The sequence below is a fragment of the Rana temporaria genome, chromosome 5 (assembly GCF_905171775.1).
Source record: "Rana temporaria chromosome 5, aRanTem1.1, whole genome shotgun sequence".
In the NCBI taxonomy this organism is placed as follows: domain Eukaryota; kingdom Metazoa; phylum Chordata; class Amphibia; order Anura; family Ranidae; genus Rana; species Rana temporaria.
Genome location: NC_053493.1, coordinates 291,552,593 through 291,579,985, shown reverse-complemented (window position 1 = coordinate 291,579,985; position 27,393 = coordinate 291,552,593). Strand labels below are relative to the sequence as shown.

Genomic DNA, 27,393 nt, shown 5'->3' with positions numbered 1-27,393 from the left:
TGCCAGGGGTTCTCGGCTCTTGATTGGATAGATTGATAGCAGTGCAGCCATTGGCTCCTGCTGCTGTCAATCAAATCCAATGACGCGGGAGGCGGGGCCAAGTCCGGCATTCTGTGTCTATGCATGCAAATGCTGGACTCGGGAGCGTGCCCGCAAGGTAACCACTAGGGATGAGCTCCGGCGTGTTCGCACAGTCCACGTGCAGAGCCCACCAGGAATGCTGCACGGCGCTGCGCTAATCAGAGGCAGGGAAACATTGTCCCGATGCTCGGCTGCAGAGATCGGGAAATGTCTCCCTGCCTGTGGGTAGAGCAGCGCCGTGCATACTTCCTGGCGGGCTCTGCACATTAACTGTGCGAACACGCCGGAGCTCATCCCTAGTGAGAGAGTGCCTCTCTTAGGGGGTTTACTGATGCGAGGAGGAGCCATGAGCGCCATTGAGGGACCCCAGAAAAGGAGGATCAAGTCCACACTGCAAAACGAACTGTGTATGATATGTTTGTTATTTATTAAATAAAATAAAAAACGAGGGGGTTACAATCACTTTAAAGTAAACTCCCCCATCCATCCATGTCTCCATGCTTTATTTTGTTGAAACATCACTTTGAAAACAAGCATTTTTAGCCACAGCCATCTTGAGTAAGGGCAGATGATTCATTTACTTCCTAAAATCCATCTGCACCAAGGTAAGCAATGCAGGCAGAATGGTGTGCTAGCTGAGTAAGCCCCTTCTCCAGATAATAAAAAGAATGCCCACGAAGACCCCAGGGACGTATGACATAATTTTTGCCTAGACGAGAAAGCAACTGAAGAAATGTTAAAACAAGTAAATATCATATACCATCCTAAGGATTACAAATAGTTTTAATTGGGACAGCAAAGTTCCGCTTTAATGCTTTATTTCCAACATGAGTCAGGTACATGTGTGCTGAAATATAAGTGATGAAAAGTATGTGCTGGACTACAGAGAGAGAATGACACATCTAGGAGTAAAATATGTAAGGCACAAAACAATCGTGCTACACAGGAAATGACTGGAAGGCGATCCTTTAGAGCCCCTGCATAAAAGGCAACTTGTACATGAAACTTGATCTTGTCGCTGAATTTAAAGGCAACGTTCATCTTTTACATGGATCTTGCCGACAAGGGGCCCCAGTAGTTCAGAATACACTGTGGCACTTGTAAAACTTTTGTTTAAAGTGGGAGTAAACTTCCATCTTTGACTTGTACCTATAGGTAAGCCTATAAAAAGGGTTTGCGCCATTTATTTTATCAGCGCAGCCCCCCCTCAGATCGCCACACTGGACCACCAAGGAAACCCACACTGGACCACCAGGGAAGGGCAAAAAAAAGGGGCAATAAAAAGTCAGTAAAAAAAAAAGGGCAGTAAAAAAGATGCCAATCAGTGCCCAATCAGGGCACTGACTGGCAACATGGAAACATCAGTGCCACCCCACAGTGCCCATCCATGCCCAGTGCCCACCTATGAGTGCCCATCTGTGCCGCCTATGAGTGCCCAACTGTGCCGCCTATGAGTGCCCATCTGTGCCGCATACCAGCTCCGCCAATCAGTGCCACCTATACGGTGCCCATCAGTACTACCTCATCAATGTCCATCAGTGCCGCCATATCAGTGCCCGTAATTGAAAGAGAAAACTTACTTATTTACAAAAAAATTAACATAAAAAAATTAAAACGTAATTTGTTTTCAAAATTTTTAGTCTTTTTTTAGTTGTTGCGCAAAAAAAAAACGCAGAGGTGATCAAATACCACCAAAAGAAAGCTCTATTTGTGAGGAAAAAAGGACGCCAATTTTGTTTGGGTACAGTGTAGCATGACCGCGCAATTACCATTCAAAGTGCGACAGCGCTGAAAGCTGAATATTGGCTTGGGCGGGAAGGTGCGTAAGTGCCTGGTATGGAAGTGGTTAAAGTACACTTTGCATTTGTAGTGCAACGTAGATTTGCCTTTAGTAAATAACCCCTATTTGAGTCACTGGCCTGGAGCAGGAATGCAGCAGGGTAGGTCAGAGCAAAGTCACAACTTTGACTATTTAGTGGTATAAAAATCATATACTGTATTTTCCGGCGTATAAGACGACTTTTTGGATGCAAAAAAATGCATCCAAAGTCGGGGGTCGTCTTATACGCCGGGTACGGTCTCCGTGCAGCTGCAATCGTTCATGATTTCAAAGCCGCGCCGTCTTCTCAGCGTGTCCTGTGATTGGCGGAACACAAATCTTCCCAGCAGCGCCTCTGTTCTGTGTTCCGCCTATCACGGATGCCTTCTCATCCTCGGACGAGATGAGAAGGCATCCGTGATTGGCGGAACACAGAACAGAGGGGCTACTGGGAAAATTTGTGTTCCGCCAATCACAGGACACGCTGAGAAGACGGCGCGGCTTTGAAATCATGGACGCTCGCAGCAGACGGAGACTGTCACCGGCCTGCAAAACGTGAGTGATGGCACTGTGGGGGCAAGTAATGTGATGGCACTGTGGGGGCAAGTAATGTGATGGCACTGTGGGGGCAAGTAATGTGATGGCACTGTGGGGCAAGTAATGTGATGGCACTGTGGGGGCAAGTAATGTGATGGCACTGTGGGGGCAAGTAATGTGATGGCACTGTGGGGGCAAGTAATGTGATGGCACTGTGGGGGCAAGTAATGTGATGGCACTGTGGGGGCAAGTAATGTGATGGCACTGTGGGGCAAGTAATGTGATGGCACTGTGGGGGCAAGTAATGTGATGGCACTGTGGGGGCAAGTAATGTGATGGCACTGTGGGGGCAAGTAATGGAATAGTGAGATTTGAAAAAAGCCTGTTTCTGTCAGCGGTTGTTCTGGCTACCCCTCAGCTTCCAGAAAGACTAGAAGGAAGGGGGTCGTCTTATACGGCGAGTATATCCCAAAACCAAAATTTTTCCTGGAAAATTAGGGGGTCGTCTTATACGCCGGAAAATACGGTACATATTTTATATTGAGCCCTGCATTCGAGTATTAACTCAATCTTCAACCTTTGAGAGCGTTCGGAGGAATCTATTGATCACCTAATCACTTTTCTTTTTTTTTTTTTTTATAGGTGTTGATTTTAAAATCAAAACTGTAGAGTTAAGAGGAAAGAAAATCAGGTTACAAATATGGTAAGTGTGTTCAATAATTTGTTGGCTCCTCAGGAGCCTGTGCCGAGACTTGCTGTGCCATTGTTATAGGAAGAAGTCCTGGATTTAAAGTAGAACTATAAACAAAACCTTTTTTTTTTCTATTATGGTTAAAGTAAGGGTGGGTCATAACCCCCGTCGGCTTATTTATTGCCATCTGGGTCCCATTGAGGAGATTTCCCTTCACTTCCTGTACCATAGCCGAAAGTGAGAGGAAATCCCTGCAATTTAAGGAAATCCCTTGGGGGGTTGGGGCAGATTACCAGCTTTTGTGTCCCCATTGGGAGATATGCCCTCTATTACTTTTCTGGGGACAACCTAAATTTGGGATTTTCTTTTACTTTCATTTTCCCCCAAAAAATATGATAAACAGGACAAATAGAGAGGGTGAATCTCCCTAATGGGGCCACAGACAACAATAAAAATGGATGGGTATTCTAATCCATCTCCACTCTATCCAAAATGTAAAAAAAAAGAAGCTTCAGGTTGGAGGCAGGACACAAGTCGGTTTATGTCTGCCACTACTTGGAGGTGAATGGAGTGTCCAATTGATCGGACTGACCGTGTCAAAGGGGCCCAAGGCTGCTTTCACACTGATGCGCTGTGGTAATCCTCATCCACCACATAACAAACTAAAAAATAATAAAAAGTTTTACCTGCACTTTAAAGTGGATGTAAACCCAACATTTTTTTTTTTTTAATGTCACAATGTACAGTATAAGATTTCCCATCATCTGTGCCCAGTCTTGCCACACACAGTTAATCCAGCTCTGAGCAATCCTCTTTTATTGTTCAGTGAAAATTAACAGACTTCCATATAAAACCCTGTCTAAATAAAAAGTCCTTTCCTCTCTCCTTGCTTTGAGTGACAGGTTATTTACATATCTAGCTTGGGCATGTTTATCATATGTTATGTTTATCATAATATGAGGTGATCCACAGTTCATTGTATATTACCAGGATGTGTTATGTGGGGGAGGGGTGGATTTCTCACTTTTAATACTGTGGATCACCTCATATTATGATTAACATAACACATGATAAACATGTCCAAGCTAGATATGTAAATAACATGTCACTCAAAGCAAGGAGAGAGGAAAGGACTTTTTATTTAGACAGGTTTTATCTGGAAGTCTTATAATTTTCACTGAACAATAAGTGGATTGCTCAGAGCTGGATTAACTCTGTGTGGCAAAACTGGGCACAGATGATTGGAAATCTTATACTGTACATTGTGACATCAAAAAAAAAAACTTTAAGTACATAAAAGGCGAGCTCTGTTTCTAAAGTGAATTATATTTCATTGTCCTTGTAAGCAGTATTCAAGTTGACCTTTTTCTCATTATATATCTTGCATGTTTCTCATGGGTGGGCCTATTTTTATGGTTCTCTTTCTCTATGTAGGAACTCTCTCTATGTAGGAACTCTTTCACTTGTGCTGGTATGGCACTGTTTGTAGCATGTGTAATATTAGCAGCCTCGGTTGCAGTGTTTAAATTCCTGTAGTAAATTGAAGTTATGTGTTGGTATCTGTTACAAGTTTCTGTTGTAGTGTGCTGCTTGCGAAGTAAACAGATATTTATTCTAGGGTAAGATATAATCAGCGGTCTGACCCCTAATCTATTCTCATTCTGGTTATGCAAATTTGGTAGGGAGGAGGAGAGCAAGAAAAAAAAAATTGCAACACAATTGTTGGAATTCAGAGAGTATCATAGGCAATATTTATAAACTCTGAATATGAAACAAAGAGGAGCGCCAGACTAAGTGCAGCATTAAAAGTGGATTTAATAATTAAAAACAAATTGGAAACTCACAAGAAGGTAAGAAATCACAGGCATCATTACACCAACTTCTGCAAGGCGTCCTATGGCCGCTGTGAACTCGAGTCGGCTGTGGGAACAGATGAAACCAGGAAGCAGCCGGACGTCGCTGTAACCAGCTTGAACCGCAAACTCGCGTCTGGCCAGAAATGACATCACAGGGAGGGTGTGCTGGACGTTTAATGGGCAGATGGGTAATGCATTTCAAAGGGAACTGTAATGCATTACCGATCTGCTCATTACACGTCCAGCACACCCTCCCTGTGACGTCATTTCCAGGCCAGACGCGAGTTTGCGGTTCAAGCTGGTTACAGTGGCGTCCGGCCGATTCCGGGTTCCATCTGTTCCCACAGCCGACTCGAGTTCACAGTGGCCATAGGACGCCTTGCAGAAGTTGGTGCAATGACGCTTACACAACAAAAATGCCTGCGATTTCTCACCTTGTGAGTTTCCAATTTGTTTTTAATTTTTAAATCCACTTTTAATGCTGCACTTAGTCTGGCGCCTCTCTTTGTTGAATTTCGACCCAAAGAGTACATTGCTTCGCTCCAGGGTACTGCCTCCTAGTGCTGTTTCACCACAAACTTTTTAACATGGACTTGCTTGATTTGCTTTTTATATGTTCATACATCCTAGTGCCCCCCTCCCCCCTTTTTTTTTTTTTGTTTTGTTTTGTTTTGTTTTTACATTTTATTATTGTTGTTATTGTTATTTTTTACAATTTGCTGTCACCACTAATTAACTACCGTATTTATCGGCGTATACCGCGCACTTTTTTGCCCTGAAAATCAGGGCAAAATCGTGGGTGTGCGATAAACGCCGATACCCGCTTTCCCGCGCCGAGTTTGAATACTGCGCCGACATATACCGAGCGCAGTACACTCGTGTATAGTCGGGCACTCTCGGCTCCTCTCGCGCTGACGTACAGGACGTCAGCGGGAGAGTAGCCGAGCCTGCCCGACCATACACGAGTGTACTGTGCTCTGTATATGTCCATGCAGTATTCAAACTCGGCGAGGACGCCGGACCCGACGAAGAGGACACCCGAAGCCGCAGACGGATCCAACGAGGCCGCCGCGCAAGACACCAAAACTGTAAGTACAAAAAATATTTTTTCCACAGGAATTTCGGGCAACTTTAGGGGTGCGCGCTATACGCGGGAGCGCGCTATACCCCAATAAATACGGTAGTTATTCCCCAATCTCCAGACATGCCTCTAGCGCCACTGTGTTTTTTTTTTTATATTTTGAACTCTGACTGACGCTCCTCCACATGGCAAATGTTGGCGCAAGCAACAGATTTGTGTATTTATCAGGAACAGATGCATAGAGGAGGGAAGCACTGAGGCTGAAGTGTCCATACTGCAGATACCCTGTTCTCAGTACATGTTCAGCCCCTTGCTAGCTAAAGCAGCCCTCGTATAATGCGTTTTTTCTTTCCTGCAACCGAAAATCACTCAATTCCTCCATCAACGCAGTCAGTGTTGATGGGGGAATCCCCTACCGTGGAGCTACTGTGTTCTCCCAGTGGGGTGGTGAGCCGTCCGTGCTGGGAGAACCCAGTGATTACTGCTAGTGGCAATAAATGCATGCATCTGTTCCAAACGGGTACATGAATCTGTTGCCTGCACCAACATTTGTCACGTGAAGGAGCATCAGAGTTCTAAAGATTGCCAAGTAGTGCAGGCACCTTTTCAAGTGTGAATTAGGCCTTACCCCACCACTCATGTAAACTGAATTGCTTATATATGCCTTGATGACTGTCATATGTACGGTATGTTGCCATGATTACCATCTTTCCTTGTTGCAGTGTTGTACTTCTCACTATCTCTCTGATTTCTGTTACCTGTATTGGTCTGCACTTTGTCTTCACAGTCTATGGATGTTTGCATGAAAAAACAGCTGACACCCTGTTCTTCGTTGTCATATGATATGTGCCATATGCCTGCTTTCCATCGGTCACATAGTACGACAATGACTAATTCCGCACCGTGTTATTAATGGCACTGTATTGCTTCCCGTTTTCTGACTTCATTCATCCACTCACTGTTTGTTTTGTTATCTCACCATGTGCTTATTTTGCCTCCCACTGACTAAACCAACACTTTCTCAGTGGCTTCACCGGTCCGCTCTTGCTAAAATGTCTGTGCCATCTCTTGGTCCTTCATCTCTGTGTCCTTGTCTGGAATGCTGTAGTCACATGGCTGGTTGTGTAACAACACTTGCTAGAGAAGAGATCTGCTGGCTCACCACAAGGTAACGCTATACTTGCTTCTGTACTGTGTGTCTCATCTACCACTGAATTGAGGATTTGTGCACAGCGCCATTCAGGATGTGTTTTTTTATAGCTGGTCTGCAGATATATTCATTATGACGTGATTGTATGCTGCAAGGCGCTTACCACTATCATGGTGATGTAGATATCGGGACATATCTATAGTTCAGCAAATACTAAACATACTAAACAAAGACCAAATGGATGTTTAACCCTTTGTGTACATTTCATGTCAGTGGGTACTGTGTCATTTAACTCAATGAAAATCATACAGCAATTAGTGGCTATGTGCGGGAAGCCTTATGTAGTCTAGCAGTAACCCTGATTTGCCACAAGAATGGCTCCTATATAAGAGGCTTAAAGCGGAGGTTCACCTATAGAGAACACATGTTCCCCTTATATTCCTCCTTGTTTTGTCTAGGGGAATCGACTAGTTGTTTTAAAATATGAGCTGTACTTACCGTTTACGAGATGCATCTTCTCCGCCGCTTCCGGGTATGGGCTGCGGAACTGGGCGTTCCTTCTTGATTGACAGTCTTCCGAGAGGCTTCCGACGGTCGCATCCATCGCGTCACGATTTTCCGAAAGAAGCCGAACGTCGGTGCGCAGGCGCAGTATAGAGCCGCACCGACGTTCGGCTTCTTTCGGCTACGAGTGACGCGATGGATGCGACCGTCGGAAGCCTCTCGGAAGACTGTCAATCAAAATAGGAACGCCCGCTCCCGAAGACCCATACCCCGGAAGCGACGGAGAAGATGCATCTCGTAAACGGTAAGTACAGCTCATATTTTAAAACAACTAGCCGATTCCCCTAGACAAAACGAGCATGCATCTAAGGGGAAAAGAAAAAAAAAACCTAATTGGGTGAACTCCCGCTTTAACCCTTTTGCCATTTTTGACTTTTTCCATTTTTTTTTTTTTTTTTTGCACACAATAATTTTAGGCCTGAAGATTACAACACCTCCCCCAAAAAACATTATATAGTTTCTGAACGCAGACACCCTAGACTAGAGCAGTGGATTCCAATTTGCGGCTTTTTGCCTTTATCTGGCCCTTGGAGCACTGTTCCTCCACTAATACAAGACACTATTCTACCAATTGACACCAACATTAGGGCACCATTTCTCCCATTGACACCAATAAAGGGGCACTATTTCTTCCAATGATACAAACGATGGGGCACTACTCCTCCACGGAATACAATGTGATATTTACTCCCACTGATGCCAAGAGAATTTTCACTTCTGCTGGCCATAATCTGAAGGACGAAAAAAACTAGCCCCTTATTTAGAAAGTTTGGAGATCACTGACCTATAGAATGAGTAGTAGTTCCAATTTTTTGTGTCGCACTATGTTACCACAAAATGTCAGGAAAAAAAATACACTAAAGTTAACTTTATGGCACACAAAAGCAATAATTATCATTTTTTTATCATTTTTTTTCATAAAAGTCCAAAAGATGAGGTTGCACCAAATAAATAAATGCACATTATGTCAAACCATTTGCGTGTGTCTGTGAGATGGCGACAGACTTGTACCCTCTGTTTTCCATAGCCAACACTTAAAAAGCCCCCTATAGGTCATAAGTTTAGTGTTGCAGAGGTGTTCTGGTGCTAGAAATATCACTCTCGCTCCAGCATGGAGGGCGATATGTAACATGTATATCGCAATCAGCGTTTTCATGCATAGGCATCCCCGACGCCTGCCTTATGTGTATAAGTGGGGGTGGGAGGGCCTATTTGGGGGGGTTTATGTGCTTGGATATAACTTTTGTTTCTTATTAATTTAATTAATTTATCATCACATGAATGTGATGATATTTTGATTACAGGTTCTCATTCGGGAATATATCTCCCCTGTGCTCCACTGAATGTAATGCAATGCAGATTGTATTGCATTTTTTTGTCTTGCCCGGGTATGTCAGTTCCATGCCCGCGGGAGTGTGTGGAAGCAATTGGGCAGCAGCGCAGCATCTGAATGCTTTCATCTGCCAGGCAGGAGTCTGCTTGTCAGATTTACACCCAATCCCCCTATGTAAAAACCCCTACAGGTACAGCTGCTTTTAAAGACAAAGTCCACACATAACTTATCAAACCATGTTTTTATAGATGTGGATTTGTGCACAGGGGCACGGCCATATAGTGTATCGGCACACAGAAACCCTTATGGGCTCATTAAAGTAAACTGCATCGGAGCACCACAAACTTAAAACATTATTTAATTTGTATTATTCAAAGCAAACTTCTCCATCCTTTTATTTTATTGAGTAATCACTTTTAAAAACAATTCCCTAGCATTTTTATCTTCAGCCATCTTAAAGTGGAGTTCCACCCATAAATATAACATTACATCAGTAGTTTTAAAAAAATGTCATTAGTCCTTTACGATTGTTTTTTTTTAGATGCCTTCAAAGTGTTGTTGCTAGGTAGAATAGTTAATCTTCCCACTTCCTGCACCTAGGTGCTTAATGCTTCCTAACCTACACCACACAGACTCCTGGGAATGTAGTGGGTGTAACTTTCCAGGAGTCTGTGCACTCCCCAGTCTCAAAAAATCATGTGACTTGGACAGCACAGGTGCTGAAACCTGATCTGACACTGCTTGTGCAGCACTGAGCATGTGCTAGATCTGCAAGGCTGAAATCCAGGAAGTCATACAGTCTGGCTTCATGATGCCCACACTTAAGATGGCCCCAGTCAATTTCTATTTTATAAAGTGTCTAAATGCTGTAACAACCTAACAAAACAGACCTTAGTTTACAGACTAACTTTACTAGAATACATTAAGCTTGTGTATTACAGGGATATTTATATTTAAAAAGTGAAATTGTGGCCGGAACTCCGCTTTAAGTAAGGGCAGATGATTCTAGTAGCATTCACCTCCTGGAGTCGATCTGCCCTTAGCTCAGGCATGAAGGCAGGAGGGTGTGCTTAGCTGAGAAACCCCCCCCCCTGGAGACTCCCAGGATGTATGACATCATTCTTGCCTAGGCCAGAAACCAGGAAGCAACTTGAGAACAAAGCAAGTGAATATAATATACCATCCTATCTATTTACTAATACTAGCAGCATAAAGATTGTTAATTGAGAGAGTTTAAGTTCTCCTTTAAATCTTAATCCCCACATGATTTTTTTTTTTTTTTTTGTATCAATTAGTACAGACTATGCATATGAATGTCCCTAATTTTGACATTTAAAATAGGCCTCATATTGTAATTACAGTGCATAGTCTGATGTTTTGTGCCAACATGTTGTTTGGGTTGTGTGCTCTTACAATCGGGCTTTGTCTTGCACAGCATGAGTAGGTGTGACTGTGAATGCTAATCTCTCTTCCCAATATGAGATTTGTACTGTTATTCTTACTGTTAATTTGTTTTGTAGGGACACAGCTGGCCAAGAGCGATTCAACAGCATTACCTCCGCCTATTACAGAAGTGCCAAGGGAATCGTATTAGTATATGATATTACCAAGAAAGAAACCTTTGAGGATTTACCCAAATGGATGAAGATGATTGATAAGGTGAGCTGTTTGAGATCTTAGGATAAGGGGGGCCCAAGGCCCCAAGCAATGTTTGCACTTTTTTTTTACACTTATAAAAACAGTTTTAAAATATTTTATGTTGATATATTTGTTTATTTGCCAGTATCAGAGAATTTTTTTTGTGAACTCTAAAGCTGGCTACACACTGCCAGTTTTTTTATTTCGTTCAGCCATCAGGTTCTACAAAAAAAAAACTGACAGATCGCCATACCAACACAAGCGATGTTGGTGCGCCATTCTCCCCCTGCTGTTTTATTGAACTCTGGCAGCGGGGAGACTCTCCTGTCCCCACTGCCAGATTTTTTTTTTTTTTTTTTTCATCACATGATTGATTGGTGACAGGTCCTCTATAATGAGACATCCAGGGTGTAAACGACCCTGCATGTCTCCCCTGTGCTTCACTGAATGTAATACAGTTCAGATTGCACAGTGCAGCGTTACGTTTTTTTCCCAGAGACATTGTCAACGGGGACCCGTAATGCCACGTACACACGATCGGATTTTCCGTCGGAAAACCCTTGGATGGTTTTTCCGACGGAATTCCGCTCAAGCTTGGCTTGCATACGTACGGTCACACAAAAGCTCTCTGAACTTTCGTCCGTCAAGAACGCGGTGACGTACAACACTATGACAAGCTGAGAAAATGAAGTTCAATGCTTCCGAGCATGCGTCTAATTGTTTCTCAGCATGCGTTGGAATTTTGTGCGTCGGAATTGCTACAGACAATCGGATTTTCCGATAGGAATTTTTTCTGTCGGAAAATTGGAGAACCAGCTCTCAATCTTTTGTTGGTGGAAATTCCGACAGCAAAAGTCCGATGGAGCATACACACGATCGGAATTTCCATTCAAAAGCTCACATCAGACTATTGCTGTCGGAATTTCCAATCGTGTGCACGGGGCATCAGTGATCCTACAACCCAGGGTAACCCTGATCTAGCCTGTGGCACCCGCTATGTCGATCCTGTGCCCGCAGATGGACAAGCAGATAGATTTGGGGGGGGCTTTACCCACACATGTAGGAAGCAATCGGCCCTCCCGAATGTTTCCACTTGACAAGTGAGCCCTGTTGCTTGCCCAGGCAGGGCTAAATGTATAAAAAAAACTACTTGCCCAGCGCCCGGTACTGCATGTCTTATGCCGCGTACACACGATCATTTTTCAGCATGAAAAAAAATGACGTTTTTCGGCATGTAGAAAAACAAAGTTTTTCCAACTTCATCATTAAAACGACGTTGCCCACACACCATCGTTTTAAAAAAATGCTCTAGCAAAGCGAGGTTACGTACAACACGTACGGCGGCACTATAAAGGGGAAGTTCCATGCGGATGACGTCACCCTTGGGGCTGCTTTAGCTGATTCCGTGTTAGCAAAAGACGATTCACGCTTTTCTGTCTGTTACAGTGTGATGAATGTGCTTACTCCATTATGAACGGTAGTTTTACCAGAACGCTCCCGTCTCATAACTTGCTTCTTAGCATGCGCGGGTTTTTACATAGTTTTAGCCCACACACGATCATTTTTTACAACCCGAAAAACTACATCCTTTAAAACGTTGTTGAAAAATGCAGCATGTTCGAATTTTTTCTTTTGTCGTTTTTCAGAACCCGAAAAATTATGTGAAGCCCACACACGATCATTTTAAATGACATTTTTTTAAAACAACGTTTTTTTCATGCCGAAAAATGATCGTGTGTACGCGGCATTAGGCGATACAAATTGTGCATCCCTGTAAAGCCTTGTATACACGGATTATCCAAAGGAAATTGTGTGATAACAGGACGTTGTCGGAAAATCCAACCGCTTGTATGCTCCATCAGACAGTTGTCGGATTTTCCGCAGACAAATGTGGGATAGCGTGCTTTAAAATTGTCCACCAACATATGTGTGTTGTCGGATTATCCGATCGTGTGTACACAAGTCCTTCGGACGAAACTCAAAAGTACAAACACACATGCTCAGAAGCAATGCTCACCATAACCCAACATTGTCAGAAGTTGCCCAAAGGGTGGCACTAAAGAGCTGAAAAACCACGTAGTTTCCTGTTTGTTGGCTGACAATTATTTGCCGTTTGTATGCAATACAGGTTCACGGACAATGTCCTTCAGAAAAAAGTCCTACGCTTTGATGAAAATTCGATCGTGTGTACGAGGCTTTACAGTGACTGGGCTGACACTTTTTAGCCAACATGGCGACCTGATGCCTGGGATTTGTTGAGCCATGCCATAATGGTACTACTTAATGCTCTGACAGTTGGTCTCAGTTCCAGCATACTGTAATATACAGTAGGTGTTTGTGATATTGTGCTTTTAGCACGACAGCGTCGCGCTGATACTCGGCGACAGGGTGCCGAGATCTCGCCGACATCTCACACTCACTGGAATAGTGACAGCACATTCCAGCAAGCGCGTCATAGAAGCGACGGGAGATCCGACTTGGATTCCCGCCAATTCTACACGTGTGCGGCGTTTGTTATGAATCCTGAGGGGGAAGTCCCCGCCGGATTTTAAATAAAAATCCGGCATGGGTCCCCCCCTCAGGAGCATACCGGGCCCTTAGGTCTGTTATGGGTTGTAAGGAGAGCCCCCCCTACGCCGAAAAAAACGGCGTAGGGGGTCCCCCTACAATCCATACCAGACCCGTATCCAAAGCACGCTACCCGGCCAGCCAGGAAGGGAGTGGGGACTAGCGAGCGCCCCCCCCCCTCCTGAGCCGTACCAGGCTGCATGCCCTCAACATGGGGGGGTTGGGTGCTCTGGGGCAGGGGGGCGCACTGCGGCCCCCCCACCTCAGAGCACCCTGTCCCCATGTTGATGAGGACAGGGCCCCTTCCCGACAACCCTGGCCGTTGGTTGTCGGGGTATGCGGGCGGGAGGCTTATCGGAATCTGGGAGCCCCCTTTAATAAGGGGGCCCCCAGATACCGGCCCCCCCACCCTAAGTGAATGAGTATGGGGTACATCGTACCCCTACCCATTCACCTGCAAGAAAAATGGTAAAAACACAAATAAACCACACAGTGTATTAAAATATTTTATTTTTCTGCTCCGGAGGCCGCCCCCTGTCTTCTTTATTAGCTCTTTTACCAGGGGGGGCTTCTTCTTTGACGTCTTCGGGTGGGTGGGGGCCGCCGTCTGGTTCTCTTCCACCGCCGGGGGGGGTGGCTTTTAAAAAAGCCCCCGGCGGGTTTCCTCCGGCGTCTTCGGCGGGGCTCTTCTTCTTCCGCTATCCCGACGGGTCTTCTCAACTCTCCGGGGTTCTCCTTCTGTCTTCGCCGCTCTCCGTTGTTGACTCGGCGCACCCCGGTTCTTCGTCTCGCTGTCCGGTCCCTTCTTCCGTGCTGTACGTCTTCTTCCGCGCTGTGACGTCATGTTCTTCACTTCTCTCCTTCTCCCGATGTTGACTCGCCGGTCCTCCTCGCTGAAATGACGGATGCGCGCCTTGCATCGGACCTATATAGGCCTCACAGTCCCATCATGCTCTGTACCTACCCATGTGATACCTACCACGTGGGTAGGTATCACATGGGTAGGTACAGAGCATGATGGGACTGTGAGGCCTATATAGGTCCGATGCAAGGCGCGCATCCGTCATTTCAGCGAGGAGGACCGGCGAGTCAACATCGGGAGAAGGAGAGAAGTGAAGAACATGACGTCACAGCGCGGAAGAAGACGTACAGCACGGAAGAAGGGACCGGACAGCGAGACGAAGAACCGGGGTGCGCCGAGTCAACAACGGAGAGCGGCGAAGACAGAAGGAGAACCCCGGAGAGTTGAGAAGACCCGTCGGGATAGCGGAAGAAGAAGAGCCCCGCCGAAGACGCCGGAGGAAACCCGCCGGGGGGGTGGGGGCTTTTTTAAAAGCCACCCCCCCCCGGCGGTGGAAGAGAACCAGACGGCGGCCCCCACCCACCCGAAGACGTCAAAGAAGAAGCCCCCCCTGGTAAAAGAGCTAATAAAGAAGACAGGGGGCGGCCTCCGGAGCAGAAAAATAAAATATTTTAATACACTGTGTGGTTTATTTGTGTTTTTACCACTTTTCTTGCAGGTGAATGGGTAGGGGTACGATGTACCCCATACTCATTCACTTAGGGTGGGGGGGCCGGTATCTGGGGGCCCCTTATTAAAGGGGGCTCCCAGATTCCGATAAGCCTCCCGCCCGCATACCCCGACAACCAACGGCCAGGGTTGTCGGGAAGGGGCCCTGTCCTCATCAACATGGGGACAGGGTGCTCTGAGGTGGGGGGGCCGCAGTGCGCCCCCCTGCCCCAGAGCACCCAACCCCCCCATGTTGAGGGCATGCAGCCTGGTACGGCTCAGGAGGGGGGGGGGGGCGCTCGCTAGTCCCCACTCCCTTCCTGGCTGGCCGGGTAGCGTGCTTTGGATACGGGTCTGGTATGGATTGTAGGGGGACCCCCTACGCCGTTTTTTCGGCGTAGGGGGGGCTCTCCTTACAACCCATAACAGACCTAAGGGCCCGGTATGCTCCTGAGGGGGGGACCCATGCCGGATTTTTATTTAAAATCCGGCGGGGACTTCCCCCTCAGGATTCATAACAAACGCCGCACACGTGTAGAATTGGCGGGAATCCAAGTCGGATCTCCCGTCGCTTCTATGACGGCTCTGTCTCCATCGCGGCAAGCCAGCTCGGCGCTGGCTCCCGCGATGGGGCTCGTAGGTGCTCAATCTCGCTGAGAAAGAGAGCGAGATTGACACAAAATCGGGTTCACCTACTGTAGCTACTTGTGCTGATAATTATCACAAAAGACTTTCCGATTCCTAGCAAAGGTGCCGTCCTGTATCTATGGCAGCCATGGTTGTAGCTTTATTACAAAGAATTGTAATCCCAAATAAAATCAAAAGGTGACCCCTGAGTTTCTTTACGGTGTTTTTATGTATTTCAAGGCTTCCTTGTAAGTAGTATCTGGATCCAGATTTGAAAAGCAGAGCACCTTCTAGACCTGGTACATGGGGTGGGCTCCCTAGTTGTTGCCACACAAAGGTATTTGCAGCCAGGATCCACTTTGACAATAAGATGAAAAAACAATATTAGACTGACGTGGCAGCATATAAAAGCACAGTAGGGTCTGTGTTGATGCCATCATACAGAAAAATAAAGAAGAGAAGACTTTGTATCCTCTGCCATTCATAATATGTAAAAATAAATGTAATTCCTTTTGTTTCATCCAGTATGCCTCTGAAGACGCAGAACTTCTTTTAGTTGGAAATAAGCTGGATTGTGAAACCAACCGAGAAATTACCCGACAGCAGGGAGAAAAGGTAAAAAGCATAGAAGAACCCCATGAAACCACAAAACGCTTGTCATTAAACAAATCACATCCTTGCTAAGCACTTTATTAGATCCCGCAATTTTTTATTGTACTGGATGTTAAATTGCAAGTGGATAAGTACATCCTGCAGTCAGATTTTACGTTTTGCTTAGAGAAACAAAGTTATTTTATCTTCTTCTTTTTTTCTTTTTTTTTTACACTGATAGGCGAATGTTGGACAATATTTACAATGTTTGGGATATACATTACTAAGAAAAAGTCCGCAGGTTAGGTTATAAATGTGCACCCAGCTCTCTTGGTGTCCGAAAGAGACCAGAAAAGCTTGGCACAGCAATGCACAGGCTGTGTTACAATCGGATATGCTCTGTGTGCTGAATCAGGTGTCCAGAAAAAAGGCTTTTCAGCAATCAGGTAGTTTGCTAATGAACTTCTGCCAACATATGTGGGGACCTGCTATCCAGAATATCTTCACTAACAATATGCTGGAAATTGCAGATCTATAGTGTAAAATTAGCCCAGCAAAGCCTACTCTGTATCACTAGCATGTAGTGGGAGACATCATAATCAGCTCATTAGCTTTTAGTTATAGATTTTAATTGGCTTAATTGTAATTGAAAATAAGTTTACGTTGAGTAGATGGCAAAAATATTGCTAATTTTCCTGCTCCATTGGCTGTAGTCCCAGTGTCATTCACTTTCGGTCGACTTCAGATATTAGATATTGGGCTTAGATATGTTGAGTGCTTGTGACAGGTCCCTCGTCTTTATAAAGGCCACCACACCAGAATATTGCGGCGGGTGGGGGGGGGATCAGAAAATAAAATATTTCAACTAGGCACCAGCCAGCAACACAAGGGACACATCACATTTATTGTAAGTAATGCCTTTTTTTCTCAGAAAATAGGTGCAGGAACTCAACCATGACCCCGTTCAAATTTCACAAACAGTAGAAGGGTCTTAAAGGGGAATTAAATACCAGGATTGCATTACATACAAAGTGCAGAGTTCAGGGGTTACACACATCCCTATCCAACATCCCTGTCCAAGTCACGCTGCCTTAGCCTCCCCAATATCTCTAGAATACCAGGGCTGTGGAGTCGGTAGATAAATGTTCCGACTCCGACTCCTCTGTATTAATATGCAAATGTATTTTATACATTCCTTGAGGGAAAGAAACGCAACCTACCACAGGACTACTGGCTGGGAAGCCAACAGTCTACTGTATTGCACAGTTTAAGCAAAAGACAAACACAATGAAAACAAAGTTTTATAAAAAAAAAAAAATATTAATCAATCAAGTGGCTGGATAGTAGCAGCAGGCATAAACATCAGAAACAATGGCCCATATTCTCTCTAAAAATCCGCGGGCTGCGCTTAAGGCACTTACACTCCGCTGTCCCAACTTACAGGAGCAAGTGTTGTATTCCCCAAACACTTGCTCCGTAAGTTGGGACGGCGGAGTGTAAATGCCCCGGCGTAGCCTGGCGGATCTCCAAGGGGGCGGCTTGTATTCAAATTAAGCGCGCCCCCGATTCTAATGAACTGCGCATGCTCCAGTTCTCGGCGGAAAACGTCAATGACGCCGACGTGTGCGTCATTGACGTAAAGTCGTATTCAAGAACGACTTACGGAAACAACGTACCCGACGAAAAAACACGACGCCGACCCGACGCCATCCGTAACATGGCCTACGTGGGACTTGCGGAAACTTACTCCTCATATAGCAGGACTAAATTTCCGCTTACGCAAACGACGTTAGTGACGGTTACGCGACGCGAACTCGTTCGGGAGTCGGCGTAGAAGGATCATTTGCATACGCAAATGAGTCCTTCACGTAAATGCCATCTAGCGGCGGCCGGCGTCATTACATTTAAGATCCGCCAGTGTAAGTGACTTACAGATGGCGGATCTTAGGTGTATCTATGCATAGATACACGGGCCAAAAAAGGGAGATACGATGGAGTATCCTGAGATACTCCATCGTAACTTCTATGAGAATATGGCCCAGGATCTTTACCTGTTCAAAAATACAAACCACATTATTTGGTTGTTTTAGAACAAAAACAAAGCTTATCTATAATGAACCAAAAACAAAATCTGTAAAACCTAGAAATGGCTTATATTAATCTTGAAATGTAGTTCTAGGAATAGCTAATGCAAATCAATTCAATGTGGAGTTCTAAGGAAGAGAATTGCCTCTGCCAGATCCTCTTTCATAGAGGCTCTTAAAGGGGTTGTAAAGGTTTGTCTTTTATTTTCTAAATAGGTTCCTTTAAGCTAGTGCATTGTTGGTTCACTTACCTTTTCCTTCGATTTCCTTCTAAATGTTTTATTTCTCTGTTTGAATTTCTCACTTCCTGTTCCTCCTCAGTAAGCTTTCCACCATCATCTGAGCAGTGGAAAGTCATTTAGAACAGCTTACTGAACACCTTACTAAGGAGGAACAGGAAGTGAGAAATTCAGACAAAGAAAACAAAGAAAAAAAACATTTAGAAGGGAAATTGAAGGAAAAGGTAAGTGAACCAACAATGCACTAGCTTAAAGGAACCTATTTATAAAATAAAATATGAAGCTTTACAACCCCTTTAAGTCAGACTTTATTATTTTTAGGGCTGAAAATAATCTTTCGACACTGACTTGTGTGGGTGGCATTGCAGTAACTATTCTGGCCACATCACTAACGATCTCTGGATAAACAAGGATGGCTTCTTCAACAGTAAATTTTGATGAGCGATCATACTTTTCAACTTCTTTTAGTGCTTTATAAAACTCCTGTTGAATTTTTTTATTTGGACACTTACTGGTTCTCTAACATGCGTTCCCTGTAAAAGCAGAACACAACACTATGGAAAGTATAAATATTGCAGCTCCTAATTGTGCGTTGCGTGCCATATAGTGAAGCACATGAAAAGCATGCTTCTTCACGGTCACTTAACGTGTTCGTTTTGCGGTTACGTGAGGCACTGCATGCATTGGTCTTTATTCTTACAGTAGAGAAGTCATTAATTATAACTTTTTGTGAATTGGGACATTTAAACTTGCTTTTTTTTTTTTTTTAATTCCAATCTAAATTTAGTAGGAGTCTGAGTCGGTGCATTGTTTGCCGACTCCGACTCCGACTCCAGGTACCCAAAATTTCCCCCGACTCCTCGACTCCGACTCCGACTCCACAGCCCTGTAGAATACACCCCTTTTTAACCAATGACACCACCACGCTTCTTATTCACTCCCTGGTTATCTCTCGCCTTGACTACTGCAACTCATTGGATTACCTTTACATACACTTTTCCCTCTTCAGTCCATCATGAATGCCACTGCAAGACTCATCCACCTCATCCACCTTACCAACTAAAATTCAAAGTACTATCCTTAATTTACAAAGCTGTCCGCAACTCTGCCCCAGCTACATCACTAACCTAGTCTCAAAATACCAACCAAGCCGCTCTCTTCGTTCCCCCCAAGACCTCCTGCTCTCTAGCTCCCTTGTCACCTCCTCCCATAATCGCCTACAGGATTTCTCCAGAGCTTCTGCCATCCTTTGGAACTCCCTACCCCAATCTGTCCGGCTGTCCTCTACTCTATCCATCTTTAGTCAATCCCTGAAAACCCTTCTCTTTAAGGGTTTTACTTTCTCCATCAGCTCATTCCCCCACAGCCATTACCTTTTGTATCAATTGACCCTCCCACCTAGATTGTAAGCTCTAATGAGCAGGGCCCTCTGATTCCTCTTGTACCAAATTGTAATGTAACTGTAATGTCTGCCTTCATTTTGTTAAGCGTTGCGCAAACTGTTGGCGCTATATAAATCCTGTATAATAAATAATATAGAAAACATAGCAAGGAGTCCATAAGAACAACAGACTCCAGCATAGTTCTGGTTAAAAAAAAAAAAAAATACTGGTCTTAAACACATGTTGCCCTAAAAAAGTCAAATATCCTGTATAACCCAGGCGCATAATACATCAGCAATTGCTGCAATTTTAGTGCAAATGGCTAGCAAAAAGATGACAATGAAGGCTCAAATTTGGACCTAATACTAGAACTACTGGGGTCAAAGAAGGCAAAAGAAATGCAGAGCAGGGTTGGGGAAAGCGCAAGGGAGACCTAAAAATAAGCGAGGAATAAAGAAGGAAGAACAACATAGAAAATCCTTCCTACCACCTAGGGCAGGGGAGATGAACACGGCATATAAGACATTTAAAAATGTCAACTCATTCCCAGTGAAGATCTACGTTACAAGGTAAAGTGTACATATCGGCATTCACATTCCAGAAACTTACACTATCTGCTGCTTGCACTTGGCAGAGGTGGTAAAATCAATCCACAATGCCCAAATCTCGTAAAACTGCATATTTATCTTCACATTGTTGCCTCCACTTTTTGGATTTACAAGGGTATTGGGCTCCTGCCAGCGTTAAGGGGATGGGGCATCAAGGACCTTTTATATTTACCAACTGGCAAATGGGTAGTATGAAATAATACAGGAAGAGGATCATCTTTCAACTGTTTGTATAGCCGCAGCTATAGTGCTCTGAACCCCCGCCCAAAATGGTTTAATACGGGGATAGTCCCACCAAATATGTAGGAATTTTCCCCTTTGTCCGCATCCTGTCCAGCAATGTGAGGACACTGAAGGATAAATCAAGACAATTTTAGCAATCCCGTTCTCTGAAAGGCTACAGCCAGGCTCATTTCCCCACTCGATGTAGTATGGAACCCTCTGCCTTTTTTTTTTTTAACTAAACCACAGCTCCTGAACTGATTGTTTATGTGACATTTTCATCCTTTAATCTATATTGTGGTGTGTTTTTTTTATATAATTTACATATAAATTGTCTGTTTTTATCTTGTAGTTTGCACAGCAGATTACTGGCATGCGGTTTTGCGAAGCAAGTGCCAAGGACAACTTTAATGTAGATGAAATTTTTTTGAAATTGGTTGATGACATATTAAAAAAGGTACTTGCCGATTCCTTTTTAGTAAACCGCACAAAGGATAGTTATAAAGAATGTTTTATGAATGTTATGGTATAGCATGTTGTGTTGCATATTTTTATAGGTTCTCTTATAGATGGATATTTTATTACTATAGTATTGTATTATATTAAAGTAGGTTCCACAGTTTTAGAAACAAACTGTCAACCCCCCCACTGTTGGCCCAATACCCCTTGCCAAACACTTAGCAGAAGTTTTGTGTAACTATAAAAAGCACAGAGTGAGGGGGTTGATGCTGCAAGATTGCAAAAAGCCACAAAACACTTAATCCTAGTACACACGGGCCAAATGTCGTCGGGTGACATTGGCCAGTTCAGTAAAAACAAGCTAATATTCGGCCTGTGTGTAAGGCAGCCAGTCCGACAGAAGCTGGTTGGCGGGAAAACCAACAGCCGACCTGCTCCCGATCGGTGCTCTTAGCCCAATGGCTGAGAGCCCTGACCGAAGTGGTCTGGTGGGGGTTGGTTAGTACAGCGGCTCCGACTGGAGCTGTTAATTTTTTTTCGTTCAACCACAAGAAAACTAGTGGTGTGTGTGTACCGGGCTTTAGGGAAACCCTACATGGCTTGATTTTTCAGGTGCGATCGGCCTGCACATGTGAATCAAGTCTAAACGTATCGGGTTTTAGTATTTGAGAATTTGCACGAGTGTAAGTACTTGTGCAAATGTTTTAGTATCGGCACTGGTATCCGTGCAACGCTAGTAAATACCAACTTCAGAAATCCAGAGCTCACAAAGAGCTTTAGCTGGATACCAACTGCAGATGAGAACAGTGGATTAGTACAGTTATGGTTTTTATACAACCTCACTGGTTTGTTGAAACTTTCCTCCCTGACACAGGTTGACATTAAAGCGGTTGTATGCCCACTTTTGGCACTTTTACCTACAGGTAAGCCTATAATAAGGCTTACCTCTAGGTAAAATTAATATTTCCTAAACCCGTTTGCATGCAGCCGCTGACGTCAGCGGTGCATGCACTCTCAATGCTGCCGAACCTTGCCGGGAAGAAAACTCCCGCGCGGAACTGGCTCCGATACGGGTGCTTGATTCTGATGTATGTATTTCATAATGAGCTTGTAAGGTTTTTTTTTTTTTTTTTTAAAGTGTATGGGTATGCAACCGCTTTAATTGTGCAGTGTATCTAATTGAATTATTCATATTAGAGGAGTATATATTGGCTGGGTTGGAAACCTATTGATCATTTACTGCTATCCATTTATCAATTTATTAATCTAAATAGTTAGTGATAGAAAATGGATACAGTGTATGGGCAGAACAACTGTTTACCACATGGACTGATCAAAGTATTTATTTTATTTCTCCTTTATTTGCGTACAATGCATGGAAAAATTCCTTCCATGGGTTAAAAAACATTGGTTTCTCCACTAGAAATTATTGTTTTTAGCCGTGATGGGAGAAATGGGTAGTGAGCCATTGCTGATCTCCTTCTAGTTTTGGAATATGGCGCGTTTGGACTGACATTTTTTTTTTTTTTTTTAGCATTTTATTTTAATGTATTTTAACATTAGATTTAAAATTTTAATAATAAAATCTCTGTTTGGTCAGCATAACAAGATTAGGTCAAATGATTATACTTACATCTGTGTCTCCTTCAGATGCCTCTGGATATAATGCGGAATGAGCTCTCCAACAGCATCCTGTCTCTGCAGCCAGAGCCTGAAGTTCCTCCAGAACTACCACCACCTCGACCTCCAGTCCGGTGCTGCTGATTCTCTTTTGTGCCCCGACAGAGTGACACTCCACCCCTGTGCTCTGTTATACAATCATTTGGAAGGTCCCATGTTGCACTTCTGACTCAGTAAAATGTGTAAATACATAAGCAGCAAATGGAGAATAGGTCTGCATTTGGGAAGCGTTTCTTTTTCTCAAAGTCGGGAGTTTGCACAGGAATGTCAATGGCCTCTGGATAAAGGGATTGGCCCATTGTAAGCGCTGTACTGCAGTGGTTCCTGCAAAGCACTTTTATTCATGCTCCACTAGTTGTGTAGTAGTTAGTGTTAATATCATGGCCTTTTCTGCTCCAATGTTTAATCAGGCTGACAGCTACCAAACTTGTTCCCCCCCCCCCCCCTTTTTTTTTTCTAGACATATATATGGTGCTTTGCTAAATTGTATTATCACTCCAAAATATTTAAGTATTTAAGGTCTCCATAAAATGCTTCCATATACAGTATTATATTTAGTTTATTATACAGTGCAATTTTTATTTTTAATCTGTAGCATTATAGGATTACTGGATCTGCCACGAATATTAATGTTTGTTCCAGTAGTTTATTTTATTTGAAGTATTTATTAACGTCTAAATAGTTTGAAGGATCTATTTCTGTTCCACTATTTTGCATTTACTCTTAGTGGTTTACACTTTGAGCTGTCAGATTTCCCCCCCCCCTTTTTTTTTTAAGTCCCTCTGGTATAGGATCCATTGTGTGGTATTAAGGCTTAATTGATCAAGAATAAAAGGTATGTGGTTTATGAACTTTGTAGGGACTTCACTGCGCAAACCAGATGATGGGCTTACGTGGATGTATTGACTGAAAAAAGACTGCTTTTCCACTTGGGAATGGATCACAACAGGACTGAAAATAGTGTATTTTTTTTCTATTCACTTACTAATCTGCAAATTTGACCTCGCCAATTTTTATGGGAGGGTTTTTTTTTTTTTGTTGGGTGAAAAGACGTAACATACACCTAAATGGCACACTTTTTCTAATCATGGTGGTTTTGTGAAGTCTGTATTTGATATCTCTCTCTATTTCAATGCACTGTATAATACAGTATGGGGAAACCATGGCAGATAATGCATTTGGATAACGTGTCCTTGTGGAATCAAGACCGTATTTCTAACTAATGAAGTGAAATAAACTTTTTTTTTTATTTATGAATGCCTGTGTTCTTTTTATGCCTTGGTTTTAAAAACATCCCTAGAACATAATTAAAAAATCTTTTTTTTTTTTTTACTTAAAACAGAAACTGCTGCCTACTAAAATTTGGTTTTGTGATCATTTTTAGTCTAGTACATCTCCCAGTAAAGGCTTCTTAGAACAGAAGATACTTACATGTATCAAGCCATTACATATCCCAAAAATAACAATTCCTATTTTCCATGAAAATCGTCACTTTATACCCCATTGACTATATACATATTCAGAACCGCGGGTGTATAGTGCAAATATAGTCTGATGCTATAGAGCCACTTATTCCACACTATGTGCAGGTGTTTCAGGCTTTTTAGCCATCATTGGAGTAATATATGGAAACCATAACTTGTAGGGCTTAGGACTCAATAAGACAGTATAACCATACAGGTTAGAGAAGGGAATAAAGCAACAAAAAAGCCCTCAAACAGAATCGACCTGTAATAGAGGTGTGCATCTTCACTGGTCTCACGATTCGATTACGATTATCTGGTCAATGATTCGATTTGATTCCCCGATGCTTTATGATTACTGATGCGCTTCCGCTTGGGGTGCCTAGGCGGCCTTTCCTCCCTTCAATCTTCTGGGACACAACACAGGTACCAGAAGATTGGCTGGCCAATGCCAGAGCTCAGTGCGCACCTGGTCGTGAAGCCATAAGCTGTCATGGCAGAGTGCCCACAGTAGAGTTGACGGCGGAGAGAAGGGGGAAAGTAGCGGAGCTCCGTGCGGCCGCATCGCTGGACTGTATGACAGGTGAGTGTCGGTTTAATAAAAGTCAGCAGCTATTCTTTTTGTAGCTAATGGCTTTTAATAAACTAAACATAGTGTGGAACTCCTCTTTAAAGAGTGCACTAATCCAGTGCACTACAGGGTACAGGAATTCACACACACACGGCTGCTGGGAGGTCAGGAGGGATTTGAATCCACAACTGACAAACAGTCCTGTGAAATTCCCTGTACTACTGTCTCTGTGCTGACATTTCTCTGGGCTTTGCAGACCGATATGTATTCTTCTACATATTTTTGGTTAAAAAAAATCGCAATAAGTGTATATTGATTGGTTTGCGCAAAATTTATAGCCTCTAAAAAAAATAGGGGATAATTTTATAACATTTTTATTATTTTATTTTTACTAGTAATGGCTGCGATCTTCTTTTTTTTTTTTTTTCTTCTTCTTCTTCTTTTTTTTTTATCGTGACTGCGACTTTTATGGCAAACACATCGGCCATTTTTGACAAATTTTTGGGACCATTGTCATTTTTACAGCGATCAGTGCTATAAAAATGTCCGAATTACTGTAAAATCGACACTGGTAGTGAAGTGGTTAAACCTCTAGGTGGTGCTGAAGGGGTTAAGTGTGTCCTAGGGAGCTATTCTAACTGTTGGGGGGGGGGGGGACTACCAGTGACACGTCACTGATCATTGTTCCACAAACTAAATTTGTACTCGGAGTCAATCTGTGGATAGTATAGAGAAACAGAGAACATTGACCTAAGGTGTGCCGAGGTCACGTGGTCAGTATGCCTAAAAGGGGGCAAAAATAAACACAGTAGGGTGAAAGTTTAACAAAAGTTTTATTTCATACTAAGATTAACATTTAATCCGCCAAATTGACAAACGCTTGTGCCATCTCGAACATAGGCTCTGGGATATACTAACAAGTTGACCTCCACCTACCCAATTTTTGGATAATGTGAGCCGGTACCCCTTGGCGCGAAGCTGCGGAAGCTGCACCTATTCTGAAAGAATGCAAAAGGTAATGGTAAAGAAAAATACTGCGCTCATTCAAAATGGCATCAAGCAGCAACTAAAAATGTTATACAACATTAAACAAAGTAAGCAAAAAGAAAAAAGTTGCGCTAGTGAAAAAAAGTGATAATGTATTGCGCCGGTGTCCGTGCCAAGTGTATAGAAAAAATCGGGGTCAATAAACCTGAATGTATGAATAAAGGTGAACAGAATCCGTCCTTGTGTGTAAGGTGAAACAGTCTGACCAATAATGTAGTCATCTGCAATCCACTGTGAAGTCCATAAACATAAATATGTTTAAAGTCTAAATATTCTCCAAAGTGCACATGAGTCCACAGCATCCAGAAGGAGTGATGATAGAAAAGTGCCTCCACCACAATGACACACTGCCGCTTACCAAAAGACCATGATCTCTTAATTATAGGATATCACGAGATGCATATAATGATAATATCCACAGGGGTCACCTCACAAAAGAATGTTACTGGATTGGATGCCTTGTACGGTATACCGATGCAGGATATGCCATAAAAAGGGAGGAAACTTACATACCATAAAATCCTTAATGTATTTATTAGGTCAATAAAAAAATGCGCACTTACATCAGTGAGAAAAGATGCAGGCATAAAAACAGTCGAGCCGACCGGCTCCTCGATCATACAGCCCGTACCTTCCGTGTCTGGCGGTGACGTCAGAACGTCGATTGCCTAACGTTTTGTCTCAATAGGGACGTGGTCACGGGATACGGGCGGCGTCCTGATTCACTGCTTTTATAAACAAACAATATGGCAAAGCCTTGTTGTGAGTCCCAGAAGGCCGCACCAGCGCCATTTTAACTAATGGAAAAAAGTTCCCAACTGATTACAATTAAATAACTAAGAGGGCACACTTGAACATCCACAGTGCCAGGATAAACACCAATAGTTCTAATACAGCGCTGGACTGAAGGTGAAAACTCCTGGCAATGTAAGCCGAAAAAAATGTATTTTAAATTACAAAATTAAAACTAAAAGACTGGAAGAAATCTGATATGTCGTTCTGGCAACAAAAACCTTCTTAAACAAATTTTGAACAGATCCACATGTGAAAAGACTGGAAATACACACATGTGAATCTGCTTATTTATTCACACTAAATCTTAGTAGTTATCACACTAATTAGGGAAAAGCTTCCGCCATTACCATCTAGAACCAATAAACAAAAAAGAGGTCCACAAGTGTGACTGAATAGGTACCAAAAAAGAACTAATATCGAAATTGTGTAAACAGCAGAATTGATACTGATAAGTTATAAATCTATCATATAGTTAATGGTGTTACCACCATAACCGGCCACTCAGGACTCACATCAAGTTCACATACCCTTAAAGTGCCAACTCCATATAGTTACTCTCCAATACTGGTGGGTAGCATCAGAGAGCAAAGGTGATCACAAATATGCCAGACACTATCATTGATGAAAATTACTAAGATAAATAATTATATAACAAATAGGAAAATAAATCCTAGGAATTATCAATAAAACAATTTGATGTCTATTTCAATGTTTAGGCCAAAGGGTGTATAACATTTAAGTTTATGTACCCATGCCATTTCTAATTTTGAAATACTCTGAACCAAACTGCTACCCCT

At 43.2% G+C, this 27,393-nt stretch overlaps 1 protein-coding gene across 1 annotated transcript in view; it reads left to right on the top strand.

Moving 5' to 3' along the window:
• RAB12 (RAB12, member RAS oncogene family) overlaps window positions 1-23,977 on the top strand; it is a 45,745-nt gene extending 21,768 nt beyond the window's left edge. Inside the window, exons 2-6 of the mRNA XM_040353977.1 lie at window positions 3,080-3,140; window positions 10,633-10,771; window positions 15,981-16,070; window positions 20,934-21,038; window positions 22,691-23,977. Coding sequence (XP_040209911.1) covers window positions 3,080-3,140; window positions 10,633-10,771; window positions 15,981-16,070; window positions 20,934-21,038; window positions 22,691-22,804 — 509 coding nt within the window. The 3' untranslated portion in view covers window positions 22,805-23,977. The remainder of the gene's footprint in view (window positions 1-3,079; window positions 3,141-10,632; window positions 10,772-15,980; window positions 16,071-20,933; window positions 21,039-22,690) is intronic.
• The last annotated feature ends 3,416 nt before the right edge of the window (window positions 23,978-27,393 follow it).